The following is a 25,566-nucleotide window of genomic DNA, read 5'->3' as shown; positions in this document are numbered from 1 at the left end:
GACAGACACCACAGGGCTTCACTTGTGTCTCATTACAGTTTTCCTCAGGATTACCCCACTTATGATATTTTCCTAAGGCTGTCAAAGTTAACGCAAATTTGTTTTAACGGCACTAATTTCTTTAACGCATTTTAGGTTGTGGCTCAGTTTTAAAGGGGTCCCTTGACCTCTGACCTCAAGATATGTGAATGAAAATGGGTTCTATGGGTACCCACGATCCTTTACAGACATGCCCACTTTATGATAATCACATGCAGTTTGGGGAAAGTCATAGTCAAGTCAGCACACTGACATGCTGTCAGCTGTTGTTGCCTGTTGGGCTTGAGTTTGCCATGTTATGATTTGAACATATTTTTTATGCTAGATGCAGTACCTGTGAGGGTTTCTGAACAATATTGGTCATTCTTTTGTGTTGTTAATTGATTTCCAATAATAAATATATACATACATTTGGTTAAAGCAAGAATATTTGCCCACTCCCATGTTGATAAGAGTATTAAATACTTGACAAATCTCCCTTTAAGGTAAATTCTAAACAGATAAAAAATGTGCGATTAATCGGGATTAAATATTTGAATCGATTGACAGCTCTAATATTTATATTTGTCATTTTTCGAACTGATAACTAAAAGCCTGACCTCTGCGTTTCCTTGGAAAAGCGGTTCTGAGGATTTCAGAGCGGGCAATAACTAAGTCACTGGATGAAGGCCTCGCTTGTCCCTCCTTTAATTATCAATTCTTAGAATGCACCCAGCGTCCCGTCAGAGCAGCTAGCTGTGATCTCATTCGATAAGCAGTGCATCTAATGTGAGCATCTTTGAGCCCAGCTGCCCAGCCGGGGAACATGCTTCAGGCGATGCAGCAAGAAATGTAAACACAAGTCACCAAAATGTTGCGGTTCACAAGCACTATAGTGGCCCGGGGCTGACACAGCACAAAAACAAAAACAAGTGCTTCTTCCTCCCTCGCCCTCTTTCTCTCTTTATGTGTCTCTATAGCTCTCTCTCTCTCTTCAATAGCAATGGTTAGGACAGAATAGGAATGGCTCCAGCGCTTATACTCAAGACTGGGTTGAATAATGCATTGGATTCATATTGATTTCCTTAAGAGACAATATATGCTGCAAAGGCTGCAGTGTTGCTTTTAAATGTGTGGTTATGTTTCCATTTATCTTAATTGCAAGCAAAGGGTCATGAGTAAAACTTGCCTGCACAGTATATACTAGATAATAAAGTTGTTTTATTGACTGTTTTTTTTTAAGATTCAAGAATACTTCTCGACCTAGCAGTGTTAAAAGAAACTGTTAAGGGGAACTCTTGACACTAATGAGTTACAAAGTTTGCAAAAGTTCAGTATAAACAAGGATACTCCTTTTGCAGTTTGTTTTATTCATGAGACAAAAATATATTTATTTTTCGTTTATAGCACTAGTATTCCTATGAAGATTTGGCTTTAATTCGTTGTAGATTGCACACGCCATCGGTCATCGGACATCGCCAAATGTCATCTTATTTGCCGTCAACAAGGTGAATATTGACCGATAACTTGGTGCATCCCAAAATGTTATAATTAAATTAATATAATTTTGGAATGTGGGAACATTATTACCAGTGGGCGATTTGAGCAGGGGTGAGGGGGATGCCATCCTCTTTATTAGCAAAATGACCAAAATGCAAAATCCCTCCCGTTAACCTGCCATCCTCCTCTCCATCCTCTAGCAGCAGAGAGAGTGCAGGGGGTGTTTAGTTGATAATGTTAGTCTAGTCTGACTGACTTATTGATCCTTTATCTGACTGAGGTTTGTGCAAGTTAGAATCTATGACCCCGACCATAGATCTGAAATATCAGCAGCCTAACTCTGCTGTGTATTGATGAATCCATACTGCTATCCGTGGTGCTGAAGTAACAGACCGATTTGTAATGGTGACTTTTTCTCTAAGTCTAACCCTTCTGTCAGTTTCATCTTGGATCTGTAATATTTTCTAAACTATATAGCTAGTGGGGGGGGAGTAGTATTAAACAATACAGAACCAGAGTAGTTCATGGGGCAGTTCGCTGGTCGTGGGTGAACGTAACGAACAAAGGTCCTGTTAAATATGTACAAATCGCCTACTGATTATGACTTCATAGAGCAATGCATGTACCTCTTCAGTACTGTATGCTCTTGTAGCAATTTCCCCACTAACAAACATAGCATCAATGCAAAAATAAGTTGAGTGGCAACAATTACAGTCTTTATTATGTAAACCACAATGAGAGAACATTTTTGTTTCCATATGGTGCAGCTCAAAAGTAATTCAGTTGAACATTATCAGTAATAGGGGGTGTCATGATTTTGATTCTTAATCAGAAATCGATCGAAATCCGATTGGCGATTCTCCCACTATTTTGTGGTATGGCGACATTTTGCCTTCCCAGTGAGTCATGTAAACAACAAATGTGCCGTTGACAGAAAAACTTCAGTTTGTAGGCCGCAGAAGATTTAGAGACTGCAGCCACCAAAGAAAACAACGATAATCTAACTGTTTGACGATTTTGGCCACGGTTGCGCTATCTCCACTTAAAATCGGTTGTGTGTCTACATCGCTTATACGGTAAAGCGGGGTTTATGCTCGCCGTAGTGTAAAGCATGTGGGCACCAACAGGGACGTCATGGTGCATTCAGGTGTGCCTCATAAACTCTGAGAAGCTATTGTTGTAAAGTGCACTCCTGCCATCTAGTGGATCTTCTCTTTGTTGAAAGTGTAAATGACAGTTGTCAGGGCATAAAACCATCTGTTGATTTTAACAAATCAAGACCCCATAGTCTAACAATGGCAGGTTTAAAACGAAAATCAAATCAAATCGTGACCTTAAAATTGAAAGTCAAATCAAATTGTGGTTTTGTAGAATCGTGACACCCCTAATCAGTACTTTGAGACTTTTTACTTATTTGCATAGATACTGTCATGTGTTTAATATATAATGTGTCTTATATGACATTCACTTCGTGTCAGTGCTGGTAGGGACTACCAGACTTGCTGCTTATGTCCAAACAGTTAACAGTATATTTAAAGATTTATGCCTGCTCATTAAAATATGAATTGTTGTCCAACTTAAGTATAATTCTAAGGCAGTTATTTACCAACAACATGTACAGCCGCATGCAGAGCGACAGTGTGTTTTGTCGCTCAGCCGATCAAGCTGTTTCCAGTCTCTACAGTATGGTGGCCACCTGGGTGGTGAGCCACAGCCGCCTCCAGACAGACTGCTGATATGGGCTCGCGGTTGCATGTATAGAGAAAGACAGAAATAACTCGGGCTAAACACATGTGTTTTACTGCTGTGTTAGGTACAGATAAGCAGGGTGAACACAGGTGAGCGGTCTTGACGAAGACAAACAAGAGTCATGAGCGAAGGAATGTACCCTCTCAGCAGAAGAAGCTTCTGCTTACAACACCAGCCAGCCGCCCCGCTTAACAAACTGCAAACAGAAAATTGCTCCTACAAATCTTCCAAACATGGCATTTTACTTGCCTTACGGCAGTGCTGTGGAGCATGCAGGGATCAGGGCAGTATTCTTTGGCTTTGTTTTTTATAAACAGCTCAACCACAGATTCTGCTGGAGGAGACTGATGCAACCTATTGAAAGTCTGTATATGTGAAACACTGCTTTACTTCTGACAAGAACAATGATGGCATTCTGCAATATACTGAAGAGACATCTTCCCAGGCTCAAGCTAAGGCTATTATGGCCAATATGTATAACAATAATGCAGAGTAATCAGTGTTTTCTGTGTACAAGCCCTTCCCAAAACTCTACTTAGATGTTGGATATATAAGGATATTAAACTTAAAATCATGTTTGCAGATACATTAAAAGGGATTTGTTCTAAATATTACTTGAAAAACAGAGTGTCCATAAAGCAAACAAGACGATAAAAGCCTTGTAATAAAATATTAGGGTTTATGTTTCTGAAGTGTTTTCTACAAGTTCCTCAAGACCTGACAGTCAAATGACTTATTGGACAATACAAACATACTCTTCTGACAAATATAAGCAAACAAACTGCTGAATATTTACAATAAAATGTTGTTTTTGCTGGTTTCTTTACTTTCTTAGAGCATCCAGGAGGCTTCCCGGCAGTCCACTTATTCTCTGACTCACCTCACCGCTGCCCAGAAATGAGCTTTGTATCCAAACCACCACAGAACTAGAAAAGGCGCCCACTTGTTCACGCACAGATACACACACAAACAAACACATAAATGGCATAGAAAAGAAAGGAATATGGAAAACAAGTCATTAACAAGCTGCCTGTAGGCAGCCTTTGCAATAACAGAGATGGAGGCGAAATGCCACGATGGATATTTTTATATGAATCGTATATACTGTATATCCATTAGGAGTGAGTTGTGCTATAACTCTCCCTCGCAGTGCGGATCAATGCACCGGCTCCACTGATGTTTGCAGACGTGCCGTTCAGGGTCGGAATAGTAATGTTCCCTGTGTCAGGACTGGCGTGACTGCGGCCCTGACCGCTGTCTGTTATCCCTGTTCAACTATGACAACTAATAAAACTCTACCTGTCTGTTGTCCTTTTGTCTCCTTCTCCAACTGAAGCAACTTCCATACAAGATGAACCTTTCAGATCAGGTACATAGACAACAGCTGGCCGTGCACCTCCCACATCTGATTAATGTCAAAAAATGGTAGAATAGCATTCATTTTGTGTGTGTGTGTGTGTGTGTGTGTGTGTGTGTGTGTGTGTGTGTGTGTGTGTGTGTGTGTGTGTGTGTGTGTGTGTGTGTGTGTTACAGAATTCCACCGAGGAGGAGCAGCGGTTAAGCAAGTCCACCTCTCTACTAGAGAGCCAGCACCACCACCTGCTGCACTGTCTGGAGAAAACCACTGTGAGTGCACCGACACACACACATTCAACCTTTTTATGTTAATAATATCACAATTATATCTCTACTGCTGCACGATTATGGCCAAAATGATATCAATCAATCAATCAAAGTTTATTTATACAGCACCTTTCGAACAAATCAAATGCAGCACCAACCACCAACCAACACAGAAAAAGCATCCTTATTTAGACAAAACATCTTTTAAGTTAGATGTCAAGTTTGTCCACATTAAAATTGTGTTTGGTTTGCATCATTGACTCTTGCTTGATGATAGTTCCAGGTAAGAAATGTCCAAAAAGCTCCAAAGCCAGTAAATACTTGAAATATCATGAGGAGGTTTCCAACACTGGATCACAATCTTCTTATCTCTGCTAATGATGAATCAAAACAATGTACACAACCTTTGTTTTTCCAGAAACACACAACAATGAAAGTTAATAGATTTTAAGATATTCATTTAATGGGGATAAACCCCAGATTGTGCAATCGTCCATACATTCCTATGTCGAGCTGTGTCTCATTAGGTTAAAATTACTGACAGCCAGGCTTAATGTGTATATAGATATACAATATTTGTATGTGCATGGGCAAGCGCAGCCCACTGTAGCGTGATGTCCGGTACACTGCATTTCCTGTATGACACACGCTCGTCTGTCTGTTTGTGATACAGACAAACTGTCTGTTTCAGCCTGGCACAACTCAGAGCTTGGCAAAAGAAATAGCGTAGCATGCGCTGCTGCACAGGCACACCCACACATGCTCATATTTCACCTATTTGTGAAAACGGACCACATGGAGGTCGGCATGGATGTAAATTGAAATAACTGATTTGCTTTGGACACTTGAAGGCAGCTGAAAGGAGCTGTAAACACAACAATGACGTACTGTATTATCACCTTTAGCAAACAGTTGTCTATTTATTACACATCCAGCAGAGGAGCAACGTTAGTTAATTTGGTGTTGTGTTTGTGTCCACCAGACATTAATCAATAAATAAGTCTTTGTGGGTTCATTGCTACGAGTGACTCATTTGACGTACTAGTAGTCATGTGATCCATTATTGATATAATAGTCGCTTTGAGGAACTGACTACGGAAAATTGATTCTGAACTAAGATTCAACACACTAAAAGGTATTCGATGTGCATGCACACACACACACACACACACACACACGCCAATATACAAAATAATGACACATTCTCAGAGGAGTTACTGATCCAGGCTATGAAACAGAAAATGACATACTGTACATAGTCATAAATATAAATGTTGTAAATGTCACATCTGTTTTTATGACTCTCTCTCTCTGTATTTCTGTGCCGGTCTCGTTTTCTTTGTTTTTTTCTTTGTAGAACCACGAGTTTGTGGACGAGCAGTATTACCAGCAGAGCTACCTGGAGGCAGGGCTGCAGAATTACCCTTCTCGAAGTCCTTCCCTCAACAGCCAAGATGGAGTGACGGGCACATGCTGCACCCGCCGAAGCAAGAAGCACCACACCCCTTTACCGAATGCCAGTGCCCCGGCACACATGCAGCCTTTGACACATGCACACAAGCACCAACAATGCTTGCAGGAGCTCAGCACCATCCACATCCAGCCCCTCAGCACCAGGTGAGCTCAGGAGAACTCTTTAGTATCCTGCAACTTGTGTGCTATGATGGCAGAGTGATGTATGATGTTGAATCCACCCCTTGGTCACTCTTACACAGCTATATGCTGTATAATAAGATTATGATGTGCAGACAAAGGAGCTGTTTACTTCTCTAGTGTGCTCATGTTTCCTCAACCTGCCTCATGAAGTTATTTTTGAATCTGAATGATGTGTTTGATAAAAAACAAAAATGTTGGTATTCAGAAGCCAAAAAGGAAAAGATGGATCCACTGATCCACTTTTTCTTTCTTTTGTAAAAATACGTAAATTATGTTTGGGCTTTCATCATCTGCACTGGTAGTACAACATCTTAGCAAGTCACTTCGGTAACACTTTAAATGTATTTCTATAATGCACATTAATCTTATTCTACCGAAATGGCCCGTGTTGAACAATGAACTATTATAAATACAATAAGCGTTTTAAGCAGCGGCTGTTTCGTCTCTTTGCTTCTATACTCTTTGAACAAAAGGAAAAGGAGCACATATTCTGACTAGTTTCATTTGGAGTATGTGTAATCCTGGGGCAAATTATGATGAATGAAAATTTCAAATAAAATTAATAAATGTATGAATATGAAGAAAATACAACTATGTAATCTCAACATTTCTTTTTAGCTTTGGTGAGGCACTGCCTACCCAGCCTACCGCACATCACTGCAACTTGGTGGGGATATTTGTAATTGTGTGGTTGAATAGTCACTCACCTTTTATCTCTGGATTGGTCCACCAACACCAAACATTAGGGGTGTTAAGCTTGCTTGACGCTCATCTTTTCTCACCAGCCACAGTTTGCTGTTGTTTCTAAGCTTGTTTGCAGGAAACAACTGACCACAGTTTCATTAGCAGCTGTGTAGAGCAGAGTTGGGTGTTGATTATCAGTGGGTTTGACACTACAATCAACACTTTCACAATTGAACCTGTTTTTTGTTTTTTTATCTGTTTGTTCATCTTGAAAGGGGTAAAAGGTATACTTTTGTTAAAGCCACCTCCAAGACAATTTTATGCTTTGGGAGACAATAAAATCAACTTTGACCTTGAACAGTAGCTGTCAGAAGAAAGAGGAGGGTTTCTCATTAAATTTTTTTCCTCAACCAGAACTGGTCTTGGACATGAACCAGTAACTTTTTGTAAAATGTTTCCGTATAGACAAACTATCCTAAGCCTTCATTTTCTGTCTTATAGATCATTACACGGTTTTAAACAAAACATTCTAAATGTGTCACAGTTTATTTCCTGTTGCAATGTATGTAAATAACATCAGCTGACAGGACGTAAACATGGACCCAAACCGCTGCCTAGCAACGCAATTCCTTTGAAATGCACTAAAACGGAGCATTTCAGACAGAGTGTAAATACAGGTATACTCAAGCAGACAGTATGAGGAAAATAATGTGTTTTTTGAACATTACAGCATGCAAACATGTTCTAGTAGAAACACAAAATACAAGTATGAACCTGACAATGAGCATGATATGGGACCTTTAACAGAACTAGTGGCAAAACAAAGAAGGTATATTGCCAAGAAGTGAAAGTCTGTTTGTGTGAAAGACTGTTTGTTCATCTTGAAAGGGGTAAAAGGTATACTTTTATTTTTGTTAAAGCCACCTCCAAGACAAGTTTTTGCTTTGGGAGACAATGAAAGCAACTTTGACCTTGAACAGTAGCTGTCAAAAGAAAGAGGAGGGTTTCTCATTACTTTTTTTCCTCAACCAGAACTGGTCTTGGACACGAACCAGTAACTTTTTGTAAAATGTTTCTATATATAGACAAACTATCCTAAACCTTCATTTTCTGTCCTCCTCTCCTTCCTGTAGCCGCTCCAGTCTGAACATGCGCGTAGACGAGCCAGCATCCCTCAACTGCCAGAGCAGCCAGATCACCACAGCAATCATCAGCATCCCCACACCTCCAGTGACGACCCCTGAGGGCGATGCTCACCTGCCCGCAGGTCCCATCCACCAGAACGTTGTGAAGGTGTCCGCACTGTGAAGACTAGAGTGCAGGCGCAACGCACAGAAAGACAGATAAAGACTCAAAGAGACAGACTGAGGGACAGAGGAGGACTGGGAATGATGGAAGAGAAAGGCATTCAGAGTCCTAGTCTGGCCGTGGTGGAGCCTGTCCTCTGCTGGTCATGTACTGTAACGACATGGACTCCCTGTACAGTCAGAGGATGGCTTTTAGATGCAGTGTGTTCATGTTAGTGGTTGGTTGGCACGCATGTGTGGGAGTGTGTGTGGGTGAAAGAGTGGAGAACATGTGTAGGGAGTCATTTTAGATGGCGCGTGACTGTGTGCCTCCCAAGTGTCTGAGATGTGTCACTGTGCACAAAGCACCTTTTTTTTGATTTTCGCTTCAGTTTGAATCTTATGGTCTGTTTTTAAGCAGGATATATAAGGGAAAAAGAAGGAAAACAAGACATTATCAAAACGTCTTTCCACAGATTTAACCCTTGCCCTTTTGTTTTGTGTCATTTTGGTCCACTCAACCTGTTGATAGATAAATATGCCGCCATTCTTTTTCAGGTCCACTTGAGTGAAAAATCCTTTAAAAGATGAAACATGGTAGGTGTGTGATGTGATGGCGTTACCAATGAGTTTCATATTTATGAATGAGTGTATGTGACTTTTTGCTAGATAGAGGAATTGTGATGTTTTGGATTAGGAGGTATGTGCCTGTGAGTATGAATGTGTGAGGATGTGTTTGTCTCAGTCGATTGAAAACGTGTGTTTCAATTCTTCTGGAAGTCCATATGGCTCAGTATATGGTATATTTGACTAGCTGCCACTCTGAAGAGTTCGTTGTACACATTTCTGCCAGAAATTCTCAGCTACAGGCCTTTTTACACAATATGTGCCTGTTGCTGGAGTATAAAGAGATTTATTTGTTTTTATAGTTTTCTGATCCCCGTTCTTTTCCCCCATTTCGGCTGCTACAGCCCGACAGACCTCAAATAACTCAATTCTTTAACAAAGAAACCCCAAAAAAAGTACATTTTGAAATCAAATCACCACTATTTAAAAGCACAAGGCGTTTGCTGAGAATTTCTGACACAAATCTGTCCTGAGCCCCGGGTTCTTTGTGAATATTGTTAATAGAATATTTTGTAATATTTGACCATCGTTTGGCAGAACCGGTGAAGCTGTCTTCTCGTTCTCTTCTCTTTCTCCCTCAGTCTGTCTTTTCTCTCTCTTGTTGTTATCCTGTTGTATCCCTACCTCCTGTGTGAACAACAGTATGCTTTCAGTAGTCTTTATAGCTGTCAATGTTTTTTCTTCCCTAAACTCAGCAGGCATTTTTCCGAAGTTGTTGAGTATGTGTACTCTATGTGGTTAGGAAACTTGGTGTTTGTACTTTTTGTCCTCCTTGGTGTTTCAAAAGGATTTTATTTACTTTATCTCCTGGAGAACTTAAAGCAGGGCAGTCTGTTGTAACGGTGACCACAGAGATACAGTCGGAAGACACTGGATGAGCCTTCCACAGATCTCTGTCACCAAAATATGTGCTATTCTGTCTCTCAACTCACAGTCCTGACATGTAAGTATTACTTATCATCAAAGTTGACCTTTGTAACTATGGACGGCGACCTTTTTAGCTCTGCTAACCTCCTAGCTGATGCCTCCCTGTTGGCCTTTTTTCATCTTGAATGTCATTGTGAGTCCAACAGCTACACAGCGAGGTCTGTCTTTAGGTGGACGATGAGACCACTGATGGGGTTTCTCCAATGCAGGGCGGAGCAGCTTCAGTCACAGCAGACTAAGCGTCCACTTCTGCTCCGCATAGATGAAATAAAAGGTTGATCAAGAGCACACGGACAAGGCTAGAGATGCATTAATATATCAGCTTACTGTCCATATCAGCCAAGAGCATATTTCAAAAGCAATACTGGATTTGGACTAATATTACGTCTGCCCGTATATAGTTGTCAAACAGGTTTTTGTTTTCTGTAGAAGTAGACTTACAACTAGCAGCAAAACGTAGTCTTTTTTAAAAAAGTATTTAATTACCTTAATATGGAGACATCTGAAAAGTGTAACCAGTTTTACACATGCATTTGTACTAAGACTTACAAAAAAACACATAAGTTTATCATATCAGCCAATATGAGTGGAACTATAAGGCATAATTGGTACCATATCAGTGCATCACTACACAAGGTCCCTTAGACTCCTCTGTTGTGCTTTAGTTCCCTCTGATCCTGAGGTTAGTACCCGCCCCCCAACCAAAAAAAACACCAAAAGTATTCGACAGAGTTGGAACAGGATGTGTTTTAACTTTGATATTCCTACCAGACACCTAGTACTACTGCTGGAAATGTAGTACTGTGCACGGTGACAACAGCTGCCTAGATCCAGTATTAGAGTTTAGTCAAACTGTGCGCAAATTTACCTGGAGTAAAATAAGAAGACAAGCACAGACAAGCAGAGCTTTTTCAATGTAATTTTAAAAGTGAGGCTGAAGACTTCATATTCACAGCATCAAGTCCGACATTTAGAATATACTGAAAACTACAACAAGGGTATGACATATGGCAGAGGCGAGGTTCCCTGTATTTTGTTTTTGTTGCTAGGACAGTGATTCAACGTGAGTTATCTACTGCTTCCCTGTTTCAAGACAGGTTGTTTTGTGTCAGCTGCACTTTCAAATGACACCGTTTGAATTATTATGTAAGCATATTTCCGCTCAAAAGTGTCAAAGGATTGCATTTTTATTTACAAACAACAAAAACAGAGGTCTGTGAATGTGTTTGTCTCTCTCTCTCTCTCTTTCTCTGTTATGTACTCTCCTTTGATTGTCTTTTTTCTGGGCTCAGTCAGTTTTCCTCTCACTCTTTTGCTTTGCCCTCTTATGCCACCTGTCGTTGTTGAGACTACTGCTGTGCGTATCTTGTCAGGTGTTGGATATTATTTATGACCTTGTCTTGTGTCCCGACTGTGAAACGCCTGATAAAACATCTATATCTGCCACAAATACAAATATCTGTGGGCTCTCTCCTTCACTCTGTGTCTGCGTTAAACACGAGGTAGTGGCTGGTGCATGTTTAGCTTCAGTGGTGTTTTCAATTCCCCCAAAAGTGTACATGTGACCCAAATGTTCGTAAAGTATTGAGCCTTCAGGCCGTCCGTTTTAGAGGACACCCTGGGATGGAGGAGAAGATCTTGCGGAGTTCAGAGCGAAACTGTCTGGTGACTAAAGTGTAGATGAGGGGATCCACTGCAGCCTGCACACACGTCAACACCATAGCCGATGTCTCCAGCTCCATCTGCAACTATGGGGAAAACAGGAGTAAGCTTAGGATGGTGCCATAACACAGAATTAGGGCTGTCCTGAATATCATTTTTTGGGGGGGGCTTTGAGGCTTTGGTGAGAAATATTTGAAGATATTCAAAGTTTTGCGGCGCAGCAGGCTAACATGTTCTTCTGTCTGTCTGTCTGTCTGTCTCCATTTCCCCCGTTTCAATACCAGAGACAGCGCCGCTGCTTCACTGCTGTCCACACATATATCTCTACACACAGCAAACAGCCATATCCGTCTGAGAATAACTAATAATAATTAATGTTGAATAAGAGTAATGTGGGATTATTCCTTATTTCAGGGGTTATTTTGGGATTTATACTTTATTTATTAGTACATACTTACATAAAAAAACAACAACGAAGCATTCGAATAGTGATTTGGAGGTTGATTACCATGGCAACGGTCAAAGTTTCGAAGCATTCGGGTCAGCCCTACACAGAATATCATTTCAAAATATATCTGCAGGACAGCTACAGTATGATCTATTATTTTCATTAATGATTAATCGGTGGATTATTCTTTATTATTATTATTATTATTATTATTTGATTAATTGATTAATCATTGAAAAAAAAAATGGCAAAAAAGTTCCACCATATCTTCCCAGATACCAAAGTGCTCTTATTATTGCTTATGTTGTTGATGATTCATTGATTAATCAACTGCCATGATGCATTATTGCACTGAGTGATCAGTATAACAGAAGTAGCTGTGCAATGCATTGCAATAGTCGTGCAAAAATACCTAAAATGTTCAAATTTGTTGATTAGTTTGGTTTGTGTGGGACCTTTTTGAGGCTGTGGTTTTTTGTTATGTGGAAAGATGTTTAATATTATTTTTTTTACAGCTCCTTTGGAGAACAGAAACTTCCTATATATTACAAGAATGTATTGCAGGACTGACAAATTGGATTGTATTGTACAGGCCTTTTTACACAATATGTGCCTGTTGCTGGAGTATAAAGAGATTTATTTGTTTTTATAGTTTTCTGATCCCCGTTCTTTTCCCCCATTTCGGCTGCTACAGCCCGACAGACCTCAAATAACTCAATTCTCTAACAAAGAAACCCCCCAAAAAAGTACATTTTGAATTAAAATCACCACTATTTAAAAGCACAAGGCGTTTGCTGAGAATTTCTGGCACAAATCTGTCCTGAGCCCCGGGTTCTTTGTGAATATTGTTAATAGAATATTTTGTAATATTTGACCATCGTCTGGCAGAACCAGTGAAGCTGTCTTCTCGTTCTCTCTCTTTCTCCCTCAGTCTGTCTTTCTCTCTCTTGTTGTTATCCTGTTGTATCCCTATCTCCTGTGTGAACAACAGTATGCTTTCAGTAGTCTTATTATTATTACAAGGATTCGGTTTATCATATATTTTAGTCTTGTGTGTGGGCAGTAATGAAAAAAAAGCTGCTATATACACTCACTTTGTCCGTGTCCTGCCACGAGATGACGTTCACTAGCAGAATAACCACCATGGGCACCCAGAAGAGCGTGAACGCGATGATGATGTACCCAAACCGCTGGGCCAGCTTCCCCTCCAGATGTTTCTTCCCCCGCTCCCTGGCCCCGGGTGTCAGGAGACACACCGCCCCCACGATCTCCGGAGGTCTCCCCACCGAGGCACGTCCTCCCGTGGACGAGCCCGAGAAGGGAGCACTGGCCTGGGCCACCAGGAGCACCGTCCGGTGGGGCGGAGCTGTCCGTGGTGCTGACGCAGGGACACTCATCCAGCCCCAGACGTGCTCCGACACCGTCGGCCTCAGCTGGACTCCCCGGCTGAACACTTTCTTTCTGTGCCGCCTCACGACTTTGAAGATCCGCACGTAGTGGATAACGATCACAGTCAGAGACAACCCCCACACCGGGACCAGCACGTAGGGTCCAAACGGATCAGAGTAGTACTGGAGACGCTGATCGTCGCCGTGCACCCCGAGGTGCGGACGGCAGAGCATGTAAAAGAGCGCCTGTTTGGACAGAGTCAGAGAGATCACAGCAAGGATGAGGCCGCATGCCCAGATGGACAGGATCCAGAGACGCACCCTGGCTTTCCTCCTCTCGGTTTGGAAAGGAAACGCGATGGCTTGGAAGCGCTCCACGCTGATGCTGACCAGCGTGAGCAGCTGGACACAGCTGCACAGGGCGTAGGTGAACTGCTGCAGGGTGCACACAGACACCGACACCGACACCTGGCTGTCCTTCCCGTAGCGCAGGAAAGAGAAGAGCAGCAGCGGGGTGTCCACGGAGCACTTGAGGAGGTCGCTGGCAGCCAGGCTGACCAGAAGCGCGTTGTTGAACGTCTGCAGGCTCTTGGTCCTGAAAACAACCCAGCACACCCACAAGTTCCCGGGTGAACCCAAGACTAATGTTAAGGCTAGGACCGTGCAGTTGAATATGAGAAACACCCTATCCATGCGGGTCTCATAAAAGTGCGCGCTTGTTTCATTCATGAAAGTGTCCATAATTCCACCTGCTTCTTCACTCTCATGAATCCATCATAAATCTGAGCTCTCTCTTTTTTTTGGTTCATGCTGGACAAATCCGTCTCCTCTGGTTGATGTTGTATAACAGAGCCATCCACCTTCCAGCATGATGATGATTTAACTTGTTGACATAAAAGCTAAAAAAAGAGCTGAAGTGGGGCCCCTGCTTTTAAATTCATTTATTCAAGGGTGTTTGCCTTTTGTTTTTTGCCCAGCACTGATTGGTTGAATGGTCGAATGGTTGATTAGTCTGTAATCAGGAGCATGAGGAGTTGTCCGACCTTGCCATGCCCCTGCTCGAGAGATTACATGCAGTAAATTGCACAGTTTTAGCCCCTTCTTCACTTTCCTCTTTAAAACATCAGCTTTGAATAATTGCTAGTGACGTGGATGATCTGTTTACTCCATGTTAAAAAACATAAGGATAATCTATTTTCACACAATTTGTTAACCAATTTATGCCCAAATAATATCTACTATGATAAGGAAAAACGTCCCATTTGTTCTGATTGGTCAAAAGTCTTTTGGTACTGACAAACTTTGGGCAAATATCTAACAGTACAAGTTTGAAATTTTTAGATCACATGAAAATTAAAAAACGAAAAAAAAAAAAAAACTTTTATTAACTAAATCGAATGAGGAAAAAATGCTAAAATTGTGTTTATTAAATGTTTGCTTACACTTGCATATGTGCGCAGAGCTTTGATATTCAACTTGTTATGAGTTCATAGATCCCAAATACTTGATTTTGCTCCTTGTAGTTTCTGAGACACAGATCTTTTTCTTGTAACAGGAGAGACTTCAGAGACCAGGTCCAAAACACACTGGAGCACACGGATTTAAGGCAATCAACTTTATTAGAAGACTAACGTTTCGACGCCAGCTGCGTCTTTATTAGAGTCAAAACTCTTGACTCTTGAGTGAAGACGCAGTTGGCGTCGAAATGTTATAGTCTTCTAATAAAGTTGATTGTCTTAAATCCATGTGCTCCAGTGTGTTTTGGACCTGGTCTATGAAGTCTCTCCTGTTACAAGATTGCCCTATTCTGTGAGCACTGGACAGGCTTACTATTCCTTCCTCCGACGTCCAACCTCCTTTCTTTACAGACATTTTGTTATCATATACTGTATTTATATCATATTTGGTCACATGGGACTGCTGTTTTTTTTCTAAAATATAATGAAGCAAAAACAGTAGTCCCATGTGCCCAAATACTAGATATAGTACGATAAGAAAAACTCACTTTTACGGTTTGACCGTTTTTTAAAAATGTCTTCACATTTGTGCATAAGTGATCCCAGAGAACGCTTCCACTAAAAGAAATGAAATGGGCACAAATGGCTTTATATAAAAACACAAGATAGGTTCACAGCATGTGAATGTGTAGAGCCATAACAAAAGAGGGCTTTGATTCTCCATATTGGTTATTTAATAAGAAAAGTAACTGGAATGAATTCACTGAAAAAATACACACTAAAAGAAATTAAGTGCAATGTGTGAGACCAGAAGTGCAATTCACTTTTTGCAGGGGACATTCAGACACATATTCTAACTAGAAAACTGGATGTCCTGATCAACAGTATCTAGATAATAGGTCAGTGTTTCAAGAGTTCTTCCATGTAGACAGCGTTCATACGATACGCTGCCATCCAGTTGTGGGCTACACTGTAGTAGCTTTGGTAACCTTGCTCTGGAGAAGGAGGCATGGAGGCGTAGTAATCCTTCCAGGCTCTGTAGCTGGCTCTCCAGTAAGCACTCCACTCCTCTTCTTCACCATCATCATCATCATGTTCTTCTTCTTCTTCTTCATCCCTTTCCCTCTTTTGCTCTCTGTTCATCTTCTCTGAAAACCGTTTCCCAGTCTTTTCTTTAATCTTTCTGGATCCACTTCTGCCCGTTTCTGCCTGAGCCGTCTGACTGGGATGCCCGCTCGATTCAAGGATCGGTGCGGAGTCGTAGTTCTCGGGCTGAGACGAAGCTCTCCCGCTTGATGCGCAGGCCGTCTGGCGATACATTTCAGGTGCAGAAGCTTTGGATCTAGTGGTCCCTGCCTTTGGTTTGGACACAGCGGGTGTTTGTCTGGCTTCAGGCTGAGGCTTAGTGATTGCTCTGTGTTCGACTCCTCTAGTCTGATTTGCCTCGTCATCCTCGTGCGAGTTTGAGGGACCAGAAACTGACCTTGGAGGTGAAAAGTCAGATTTCCATCGTCGTCTCTTTTGTTTTAAACTTCGAGCACCGTCGTCATTAAGTATGAACGACTCTCTGTGCCCGTTTGGATCCTCGTCCTCTCGACCTCCAAACTCCCTGATGACCTCCACTGACCTTCCCAACCCGGTGGTAATGAAGCTGTGGAAGTCCTGCTCAGCCTCCTCAAAGGTCATAAACTTTGACCCACAACTCTTGAACGAGCTGAGAGGAGGGATCTTTGGCAGAGCGTCTTGCATCTCTTTCCGAGTGGGCGCCGCCCGAGGAAGATGCTCCTTTGCAGGATGCTCCTTTGCAGGATATACGTTTCTAGGATTCCCTTCAGCGCGTGCTCCCAGCCTGGGTGTTGGACGGATCTTCTCTGGCTTCCTCTCTCTGCTGTGCTCCAGAGCTTGATCCGCGACCGGCTTGGCAGGCTTCTTCTTCTTCTCTGTCCGGGAGGAGAGCTGTGGTAAGGGTCCTGGAGTGGAGGCCTCAGCGCAGACATCCCAGTCACATGGCTCGTCCATCAACCCGGACTCTATGGTGGCTAAAAGCACAGAAGACCAAAAAAAATTTAATAAAAATCACATTGAATTAAAGGCTTTGTTTTAAAAGAGAGGAAAAAAAAATACACATGTAAAACTCTTCACAGGCATGTGGGCAGAACTCACATGGCAACGCAGACAAACTCAGGCCGCACTTTTGAGCGATGGCCATCATCTTGTTCTCCTCCTCGCCATGGCAACAGTAGGTAACAGCCAACCCCTGAGTGCCTACAAAACAAAACGTAATCCTGATGAGAACCCATTCAAGTAATAGGGAGGGATGAAGGAGGGTGAGAGGATGGCAGGTACACACAGAGAGACAGAAAGTGTGCGCATGCAAAGATTGAATTACCCCCCGTTTCCAAGACAACGCACAAGTTGAGTAAAGATGATTATAATTAAATGCAGATGATTAGGGACCTCTTGACCTTGCTAGGTGGGTCGCACTTGCTAATACTGCAGACACTTGAGCTAATCTTCAAAATGGTGCTTAAAGTAGATCAAGTCCAATTCAGAGCAACTTAACAGCTGAAACGCACTGTTTTTATACAAATAATACACGACCAGCAGAGAAACGGATACCGGCGAAGGCTGCAACACTGAACATCAACAATGTGCTGCATCTGTTGGTATATGATTTTTTACTACTTGAAAATGTTGAAACTGAAAATATATGCTATCTTTGAAACATTCCCTCTGAATAAGAATGAATGAATGCAGCAAAACAAAGCAATTCATCTTTTTTTAACTGCGAGCAAAAATTAAATTTAACCTATTTTAGTTTGGGGTTTTGAGTCAAGTCAGTCTGCACATCTGGAAACAACAGGTTGCTTTTATCAAAATGTGGATCATTCTGGGTGATTTCACAAAATGTGTAAATGCTCAACATCACACAACACACAGCTGTTGTTAATTCTAATTGCTTGTTTCTGCTATAACCAAACAGTATTGGAGACTAACCGAAGCGGCCGGCCCGTCCAATTCGGTGCATATAGGTCTCCCAGTCTTTCGGCACGTCCAGGTTTATCACCAAGTTCACTTTCTCTGCATCTATACCTCTGGATGTCTGAGAGGAAGGGAAGAAGAACCGGGATTAAAGAACAGAAACTGATCATAAAGCGTTGTATAACACTTATAAGAGATACATGAAGACAAGAAGATGGGTGTCATGTGGAAAGCAGCACAATGGAGGATGTGCGTGTGTGCGTGTGTGCGTGTGCGTGTGTGCGTGCGTGCGTGCGTGTGTGTGTCTCACCAGGTCAGTGGAGATGAGCACCCTGCACTGGTACTGTTTTAGTTTGGACATGGCCTCCAGTCTCTGGTCCTGAGTCAGACCACCTGCACACATCATCACACACAGTCACATTAAATCACATCAGTTGAAATCAGCTCCTGCTCAGAAAGCCAGCGATACAAAACGTATGTTTGTTTCTCTCTTTCGCAAAAGCCAAAATTTAATGACAAACGCTTCAAGATCATTTGCAATCAGTCATTTTTTTCCATTTAGTCAATTAATTACTAAGTCTTTGAGATGTCAAATAATGACAGAGGCCTATGACAAGTTACACAACCCCAAACAGATGCCTGGCAAACAGCGAAAAAAGGCAAAAGTAGCCAATTTACAATCACACAAAACAGAAATGTGAGCTAATGTAACCATCAAATATTTGACATTTTGACTTTTTTTTTTACTATTACTTCTAACTATTATTCAATTAATGATCTAGAGCTGCAACGATTAATCGATTAAAATCAAATAAGTTGTCAACTATTAAATTTATCACCAACTATTTTGATAATTGATTAATTGGTTTGTGTAATTTTTAAGAACAAAAAAAAGTCTATATTCTCTGATTCCAGCTTCTGAAATGTGAATATTTTCTGGTTTCTTTACTCCTCTATGACAGTAAACTGAATATCTTTGAGTTGTGGACAAAACAAGACATTTGGGAAACACAGATTGACATTTTATAGACCAAACAACTAATCGAATTATTGAGAAAATAATAGACTAGAGAATAGATTAATCAACAATGAAAATAATCCATTAGTTGCAGCCCTATAATGATCAATAAAATGATCATCAATACATTTTCTGTTGACTGAGTTATCATGTCATTACTACAAAAATCCCCGTCTCCTCACCTGAGATACAAACAGCAGGTAAACCTTTGGAGGACAGGATGTCTGCCAGGTGCTGAGCCCTGTGGGAGCAAACCAACACCGTTTTCTCAGAGAAACATCATCATCAATTTTCAGATCTAATGAATGAGATGTATTTTTCTTGGTGATAAAAAGATAAATCAAGAGAAACCTATGAGGCCATGGGTAAACATTAAAATACCTTGTGTGTAGGTTGGAGAACACCAGAGCCTGGTTGAATGGGATCTTACTGAAAAGCTCCAACAGGTGCTGCACCTTCTCCTCGAAAATCTTGTGAGGTAACGGATGGGACTGCACCAGCTTGTAATACTGCTTCAGACCTGGCGGTGGGCACACAAGGACAACATACATGGGAGAATATCAAGTCAAGCTAAAAAACATAACACCCGGGAAATCACCCAGAGTGCTTTTGGTGGGATGTGTGTACACAGTCACTGTATCTGTGAATTAAATCAAGGCTTGTTATCTCAGACTCAAAAAAAGCCATTTTCCACCAACAACAAAGTTAATCACAAACTTCAAAAGGTAAACATGAGGCTGAAATTTGATTCTGTCAAAGAGATGAGTGTTTTCAGAACGGGCTTTATTATGTTACTCTTTGCTTACTGTCAATAATCTCCCACCCTCAGGAAGAAAGAACATTTTCTGCCAGGACATATCACCTTAAAACACGTCACATTACAAACTTTATTATCCCGTCAATGTTGTCTTATTATGGGTAGTCTCTGTTAGCTAAAACAGCAGTTCATTGTTGAAACTGTACGGTTTAAATATGTTAAAGGGATAGTTCCGAGTGTTTTGAAGTGGGGTTGTATCCGTAGTCAGTGTATTACCGTATTACAGTATTACAGTAGATGACGGTCAGCAGGTCCCGCTTTACCATGCCGTCAGACAGCCCTTTCCAATGAGGGAAGTGAAGACGTTGTATCCATCTATACTCTTGTCAAAGCCACCAGACTACATTGAAAGTAATTTTACCTCGCAGAACATAGCAGTCGCTGGTCTACCGCTGCCTCGATCGGTTAGTTTGTTAGTGTTATTGTGCGACTATTGGTTAGTTTGGATTCGCCAAACTCACACAAGACCAGCAACCCCTGTGTTCTGTGCGGTAAAATTACATGTTTTTTCAATGTAGTCTGGTGGTTTTGGCAAGAGCATAGATGGATACAACGGCTTCACTTCCCTCATTGGAAAGTGGTGAAAATATTCTAAATATAGCGTACACTTCAACTGATATTGATTTTTTTTTAGGTGAGCCTTTCTTTTAGGTGAATAAAATACATTTTGCTGCTGCCCCCGTCCACAGCAGTACATGACTTTGGTTCCGTGTGGTAACTCATGTCTGTTTCTCCAAACTGGCGGCATGCCGACCGTCATCTACTGTAGGTAATACACTGACTATGGATAAGTAACCTCATACAACCCCACTTCAAAACACCCAGACCATCACTTTAACTAGACATAGCTGATCGGCTAAGTAATCTGCTTAATATAAAGTTATGTTTTAACCCTTTAAATTAGCTTTTTGTGGTAACAATGACAGCAGCACACCTGACCATGGTCTTACCTTTGAGGCCCATGTCCTTGGGATTGAGTCTGACAAAAGTGGGCTCTCTCATGTAGCGGGTAAGGTGCTGAGCAAGGGATTCTGGGTAGGTGGCAGAGAGTGCGAGCATCTGTTTGTTGACGGGTAGAGAGGAAAAGATCCAGCTGAGGAGACAAGTGGAGGAGGGTGGGTGAATTTCAGCGTGTGCGTTTTTGTAAAGGAGCATGCAATTTCAATGATATTTCATTTATACAGATTTGGCTCCAGTCTAAGAACTCTGGTTGAATAACATCACCATCCTGCTGCCGTATCACATCATTACATAGGAGTAAGATTATAGCGGTTTCTGTCCGTCTTACTTTATCTGTTCCTGGAAGCTGCCCTCCTCCAGCAGCTTGTCTGCCTCATCCAGAACAAACAGTCTGATGCTGGCGGTGGATAACATTCCCAGCTCGATAAGCTGCTTGATACGACCTGCATACATAACCAGATGCATGTTACAAAACACAAGTAACAGTGTGGCGGTTACATAAACAGGTAATGCCTCTCTAGTAATCGTTAAGGATGCACAGATACCGGATCGGACCGATACTGACTCAAATAGCTGGATCGAATATCGGTGATATTCAATCCAATTTTATGTTTAAATACTATATACATTATAGACTTGAATTTTAATCCCTGTTCATTTTGAAGATTTTTTACCAAGTTGCTGGTGCATGATTTATTATTTTAATGATAAATAACAATTCAGTAAATGAATGTATTTATTTGTTACATTTAGTTTGACAAAGTTAGGAAGGTGATGTTTAAGTCAAATCTGATGTTGCCTTATAGACATAAAAGAATGATCCGTCACTTCCGCACAGTGAGCTTATTAATTAAATACTGGTATCGGATCGGTACTCTGTATCCGATACCCAAAGCCCAGGTATCGCTATCAGTATCGGGAATGAAAAAGTTGGATCGGTGCATCCCTAGCAATCGTCCGTTGGCCTCTCACCGGGTGAGCCCACCGCTACGTGGCACTTCTTCAGATTGGTTTTGTCCTGACTCACAGGCCGGCCCCCGATGAACACATGGCACTCGAGGCCCTCCATGGCACAGCCTATGGCCATCACTACAGAGTGGATCTGCACCGCTATCTCACGGGTCGGAGCCAGGACGAGAACCTGCGGGAGGAAGACAGGGGCGGTTTTATGAAGAAAGTTAAATGTCAACAACCACTTACATTTGATTGGCAGCAGATTAAGGATGGACAGGTGCGGGATGGTCCCCAATCAGTAAGACCCCGCCGCAGCTAATATGACCAGATGTACCTATATGCTTTATTGCCCTCTTTCATTTACATTTCTGACACTGAGCAGCTTAAACTCATCAGATTAAGATCCTCAAAACCAAAGTGATTACTTCTCATGACCACCTGTTGTTGAGCAGTAGTGAATTTCAAAATAAAAGTTTTATTTAGTGGATGTGTGGCGAGACTCCGAGGTGCGTTATACAGACATAACAAGGCTGCTGAATGAGAGAGGCATCTGCCGATACGTTACACTGAAACACACCGTGTTAATAATAAGCCGTACACCTCACGGTACCGCCAGCTGGGAGCTGTAATCAGTTTTTAAAGTCAGGCACCTTGGCGGAGGTCTGCGCTCTCCGATTGCCATTCTAGTTATCACTATAATTCCATCCATAACTAACACAATGACAGAATGTATGACTATGGGCTTTATACGCTTTCATCAGATATGGGACCCTGGGACATAATCATATCAAATGGGGGTCCGTGGTCTTATTTGTGTCAGTTTAAGGGTCCTTGATGTGAAAAAGTTTGGGAACCAGTGCATTAAAGATGCCTGAAGACTGATAAATACTTTACTTTTTACAAAAAAAGTACACGCATCCATAGAATCCGCTCACCTGAGTTGCAGCATTCTCCAGGACCAGCGAGTCCAGGGCGATGGTGCAGAACACGCACGTCTTCCCCGTGCCAGACTTGGCCTGTACAATCAAATCTGAAACAACAGACGGACAATGTAGGGCTGCACAATTAGTCTGAATAATCACCGTCACAATTTGGGCTTCCACAGTTAATTAGACTTGATTGCGTGAAATATTGATGCTACACCGTGTAGAGTGCCCAATCTGCTGCATCGAATCAAGTGCTTCCTATTCACAAACTGGCTAAACTGTCTGACCAATCAGAGGTGTTTACTTCAAGTACACTGTGATTAACCGCTCTCTGCTTCCCAGCTGCAGGCGAGAGCTTTTTCCACTACACAGACAAACCTGCAAGTGGAAATATCTCCTATGTATACATGATTTTATCTGGTTTCCCAATTTTCTTCTGAAAGTAAAACATAGAAAGTACAATTAACCATTTTATTCCTAAAGAATGATTTAAAATCAAGGTGAATAAATTGAGCCATCATCGTGCAGCCTAAAGTAAAAAGGGTGGTATCTAGCCATGCAGACAGTGCTGGTAGGATCTTAAATACCAGCCAGTGTTAAACGTTTAACTACTTTCTACTGAAAATAGTCACTATGAAAAACTGAAGATTAAACGGACTACCAGGGGCACCATTTCTGGAATCGAAATATGTTGCGGTTCAATTTTTCAATCTCATTTCTCAATGCCGTAAGCACAAGAATCTAAATTTGCCTCCATTGTATTAGCGTGGAAGCAGAAATTAATACTGTATCTCAAAACCTGGAACAAACAAAAAAAACATGTCATTTGTCAACATATAATATGTCAATTATTAAGACAAAAGACTGATATCTACAGCTTTCAATAGCATCAGTTAATCACTAATTGTAGTCTGTATACATTGGACAGATGGGCATCTGTATAGTTACAAATATTAATTAATTTTCACAACACTTAAGGATTAGATTGTTGTATAGTTTCAGCCAGAAAGTCTTAATGCTGGATGATAGAAAAGACCGTATACACATGAACTCATATTAGTATTCATGTCCAACAACAACAACAAAGCCATCTGGCAATATCTAATTTACTGTCACATATCTCAAAGAAAAGCAGCAAATCTTCACATTTAACAAGCTGTAACAAGATAATGTTTGGCCTTTTTGTTAGAAAGAAACAAGTTACATGAGTAATTGACTATAATAATGATTGAGGATTAATTAAAAAAAAAAGAATTGTTTAAATGTTTCCGCTCTATGAAACATGCCCATCAGGGTTTCTAAAAGCGCAACATGATGTCATCAAATTAGAGCTGAAACAATTAGTCAATCATACTATAAAACTATTTTGGCAATTTGATTAATCGTTTCATTTTTCAAGCAAAAACACCACAGAACATTTTCAGGTTTCATGTTATAAAACAATAATTCTTTAGCTTTTCTTTGTAATATGATCGTAAACTGAATCTTTTTTTTGTATCTGACTTTGATCAGATAAAACAAGACATATGAAAATGTTACATTGGGCTTTCCTGTTAATTTAAAATTACATTTTTGACTATTGCCCAAATATGCATTATTATACACAAAAAGATTAATCAATAATTGATTAAAAAAAAGAAAACAGCAAACTAATCAATAAAAACTAATAATAGTTCACAATCCCCTTTGCTGCTGTACACTGCAAATTTCCCCACTGAGGTACTAATAAAGGAATATCTTATCTCATCTTATCTTAGATGGGGTACCCTGGGACAACATGTGTCCGTTTAGGGGTCCTTGACATGAAACAGTTTGGGAACCACTGGGTTAATACACAGTTTCTTAATCATGCAAGTTTTTCTAAGACTGCTATTTGAGCTGAATTTGTATGAATTGGTGTTAATAAAAACCCTGAACTTGCTCCATTCACTAAATGTGTCCCATTTTATTCCTGGTTGCAGTGTATGTGAATGTCATCAGCTGACAGGAAGTAGACATGGACCCAAGCTGTTGCATAGCAATGCAATTCTGTTGCAATTCCTTCAAAATGCGCTAAAACGGAGCGTTTCAGACAAGAGGTTAAATACAGGCATATTCAGGCAGACAGTATGAGGAAAATAAAGTTTTTTTTTAACATTAAAGCATGTAAACATGTTCTAGTAGAAACACAAAATACAAGTATGAACCTGAAAATGAGCATGATATGGGACCTTTAATCATGCATGTTTTTCTATGACTGCTATTTGAGCTGAATGTGTATGAATTAAAAACAACTTGACAACAACATGACATCTGCAGATTCAGAGGACACATCCAGTCAGTCAGTCAGCAGTAAATGTTGAATGCATGAAACACTATGAACCACTATAACCCATGTGGAGGTAGAGGTGAGGATCGGCCCACAGTGTTAATGAACCCACCGAGTCCGCAGCGGCCCAGCGGGATGGCCTTCAGTTGGATCGGGGAGGGTTTCTGGAAGCCGGATGAGGACAGTCCGTCCAGCACGGCCTCAGATAACAACAGAGACCTGAAGTCGATCCCCTCCGACAGCAGCACATCATCCGTCCGCTTTCGCGTCTCTATGTCGTGGGCTGCTTTCCTCACGGAGGTCTCCATGCTGACTGACTGCCTGGTTGTTTACCAGCCGGAGATGAAACTGTACTGCTTTCATGCTCCTCAGAGCTGCAGCTGTATGTTGGTACCGCCCTCTGGTGGCTGGGAGGAGAGCTGATCTGAGACCTACTCTCTGCTGCACCACAAGAAGGACCACCTGCTAGTAAACCATTGTAGTTAAAGAGAGGATGGAGTTGTGGTCTATAGAGGTGCACATTGTTTTTCTTTATAAAACTTTAACAATTAATTTTCAACCCAAAGTTTTTGGGTT

General features: G+C 41.3%; 3 protein-coding genes across 4 annotated transcripts in view; 1 reads left to right on the top strand and 2 right to left on the bottom strand.

Annotated features, from left to right (window-relative positions):
* The window catches only part of kcnd3 (potassium voltage-gated channel, Shal-related subfamily, member 3), a 127,299-nt gene extending 116,466 nt beyond the window's left edge, over window positions 1–10,833 (top strand). For both annotated transcript variants that reach the window (XM_074644194.1, XM_074644193.1), the window contains exons 6-9: window positions 4,604–4,636; window positions 4,801–4,893; window positions 6,248–6,507; window positions 8,364–10,833. In XM_074644194.1, coding sequence (XP_074500295.1) covers window positions 4,604–4,636; window positions 4,801–4,893; window positions 6,248–6,507; window positions 8,364–8,538 — 561 coding nt within the window. In that variant the 3' untranslated portion in view covers window positions 8,539–10,833. The remainder of the gene's footprint in view (window positions 1–4,603; window positions 4,637–4,800; window positions 4,894–6,247; window positions 6,508–8,363) is intronic.
* On the bottom strand, window positions 10,762–15,605 carry LOC141772787 (D(2) dopamine receptor-like). Its single transcript, XM_074644195.1, has 2 exons — window positions 13,275–15,605; window positions 10,762–11,818 (listed from the first exon to the last, which is right to left on the bottom strand). The coding sequence occupies exons 1-2, from the start codon at window positions 14,307–14,309 to the stop codon at window positions 11,663–11,665; spliced, it is 1,191 nt and encodes a 396-aa protein (XP_074500296.1). The 5' UTR covers window positions 14,310–15,605; the 3' UTR covers window positions 10,762–11,662.
* A 136-nt stretch (window positions 15,606–15,741) lies between these two features.
* ddx20 (DEAD (Asp-Glu-Ala-Asp) box polypeptide 20) lies at window positions 15,742–25,351 on the bottom strand. Its single transcript, XM_074644192.1, has 11 exons — window positions 25,103–25,351; window positions 22,692–22,786; window positions 21,775–21,943; window positions 21,131–21,245; window positions 20,793–20,935; window positions 19,407–19,545; window positions 19,208–19,266; window positions 18,318–18,400; window positions 18,023–18,128; window positions 17,189–17,290; window positions 15,742–17,064 (listed from the first exon to the last, which is right to left on the bottom strand). Exons 1-11 carry the CDS (start codon window positions 25,296–25,298, stop codon window positions 15,926–15,928), a joined length of 2,346 nt encoding a protein of 781 aa, XP_074500293.1. The 5' UTR covers window positions 25,299–25,351; the 3' UTR covers window positions 15,742–15,925.
* Between the last annotated feature and the right edge of the window lie 215 nt (window positions 25,352–25,566).

Source organism: Sebastes fasciatus, chromosome 8 (genome assembly GCF_043250625.1).
Source record: "Sebastes fasciatus isolate fSebFas1 chromosome 8, fSebFas1.pri, whole genome shotgun sequence".
In the NCBI taxonomy this organism is placed as follows: domain Eukaryota; kingdom Metazoa; phylum Chordata; class Actinopteri; order Perciformes; family Sebastidae; genus Sebastes; species Sebastes fasciatus.
This window is presented reverse-complemented; position numbering and strand designations above follow the sequence as displayed.

Bases quoted from the DNA above. Each gene is read 5' to 3' on its own strand.
- ddx20 (XM_074644192.1), bottom strand. From the start codon at position 25,298: ATGGAGACCTCCGTGAGGAAAGCAGCCCACGACATAGAGACGCGAAAG. The intron at 21,246-21,774 runs GTGAGAGGCCAA...TTATGTATGCAG, and splicing joins CGTAGCGGTGGGCTCACCCG to GTCGTATCAAGCAGCTTATC. The intron at 17,291-18,022 runs GTTAGTCTCCAA...TTTGTTTTGTAG, and splicing joins TGGACGGGCCGGCCGCTTCG to GCACTCAGGGGTTGGCTGTT.
- LOC141772787 (XM_074644195.1), bottom strand. From the start codon at position 14,309: ATGGACACTTTCATGAATGAAACAAGCGCGCACTTTTATGAGACCCGC. The intron at 11,819-13,274 runs GTGAGTGTATAT...TTTTCCCCATAG, and splicing joins CGTGGCAGGACACGGACAAA to TTGCAGATGGAGCTGGAGAC.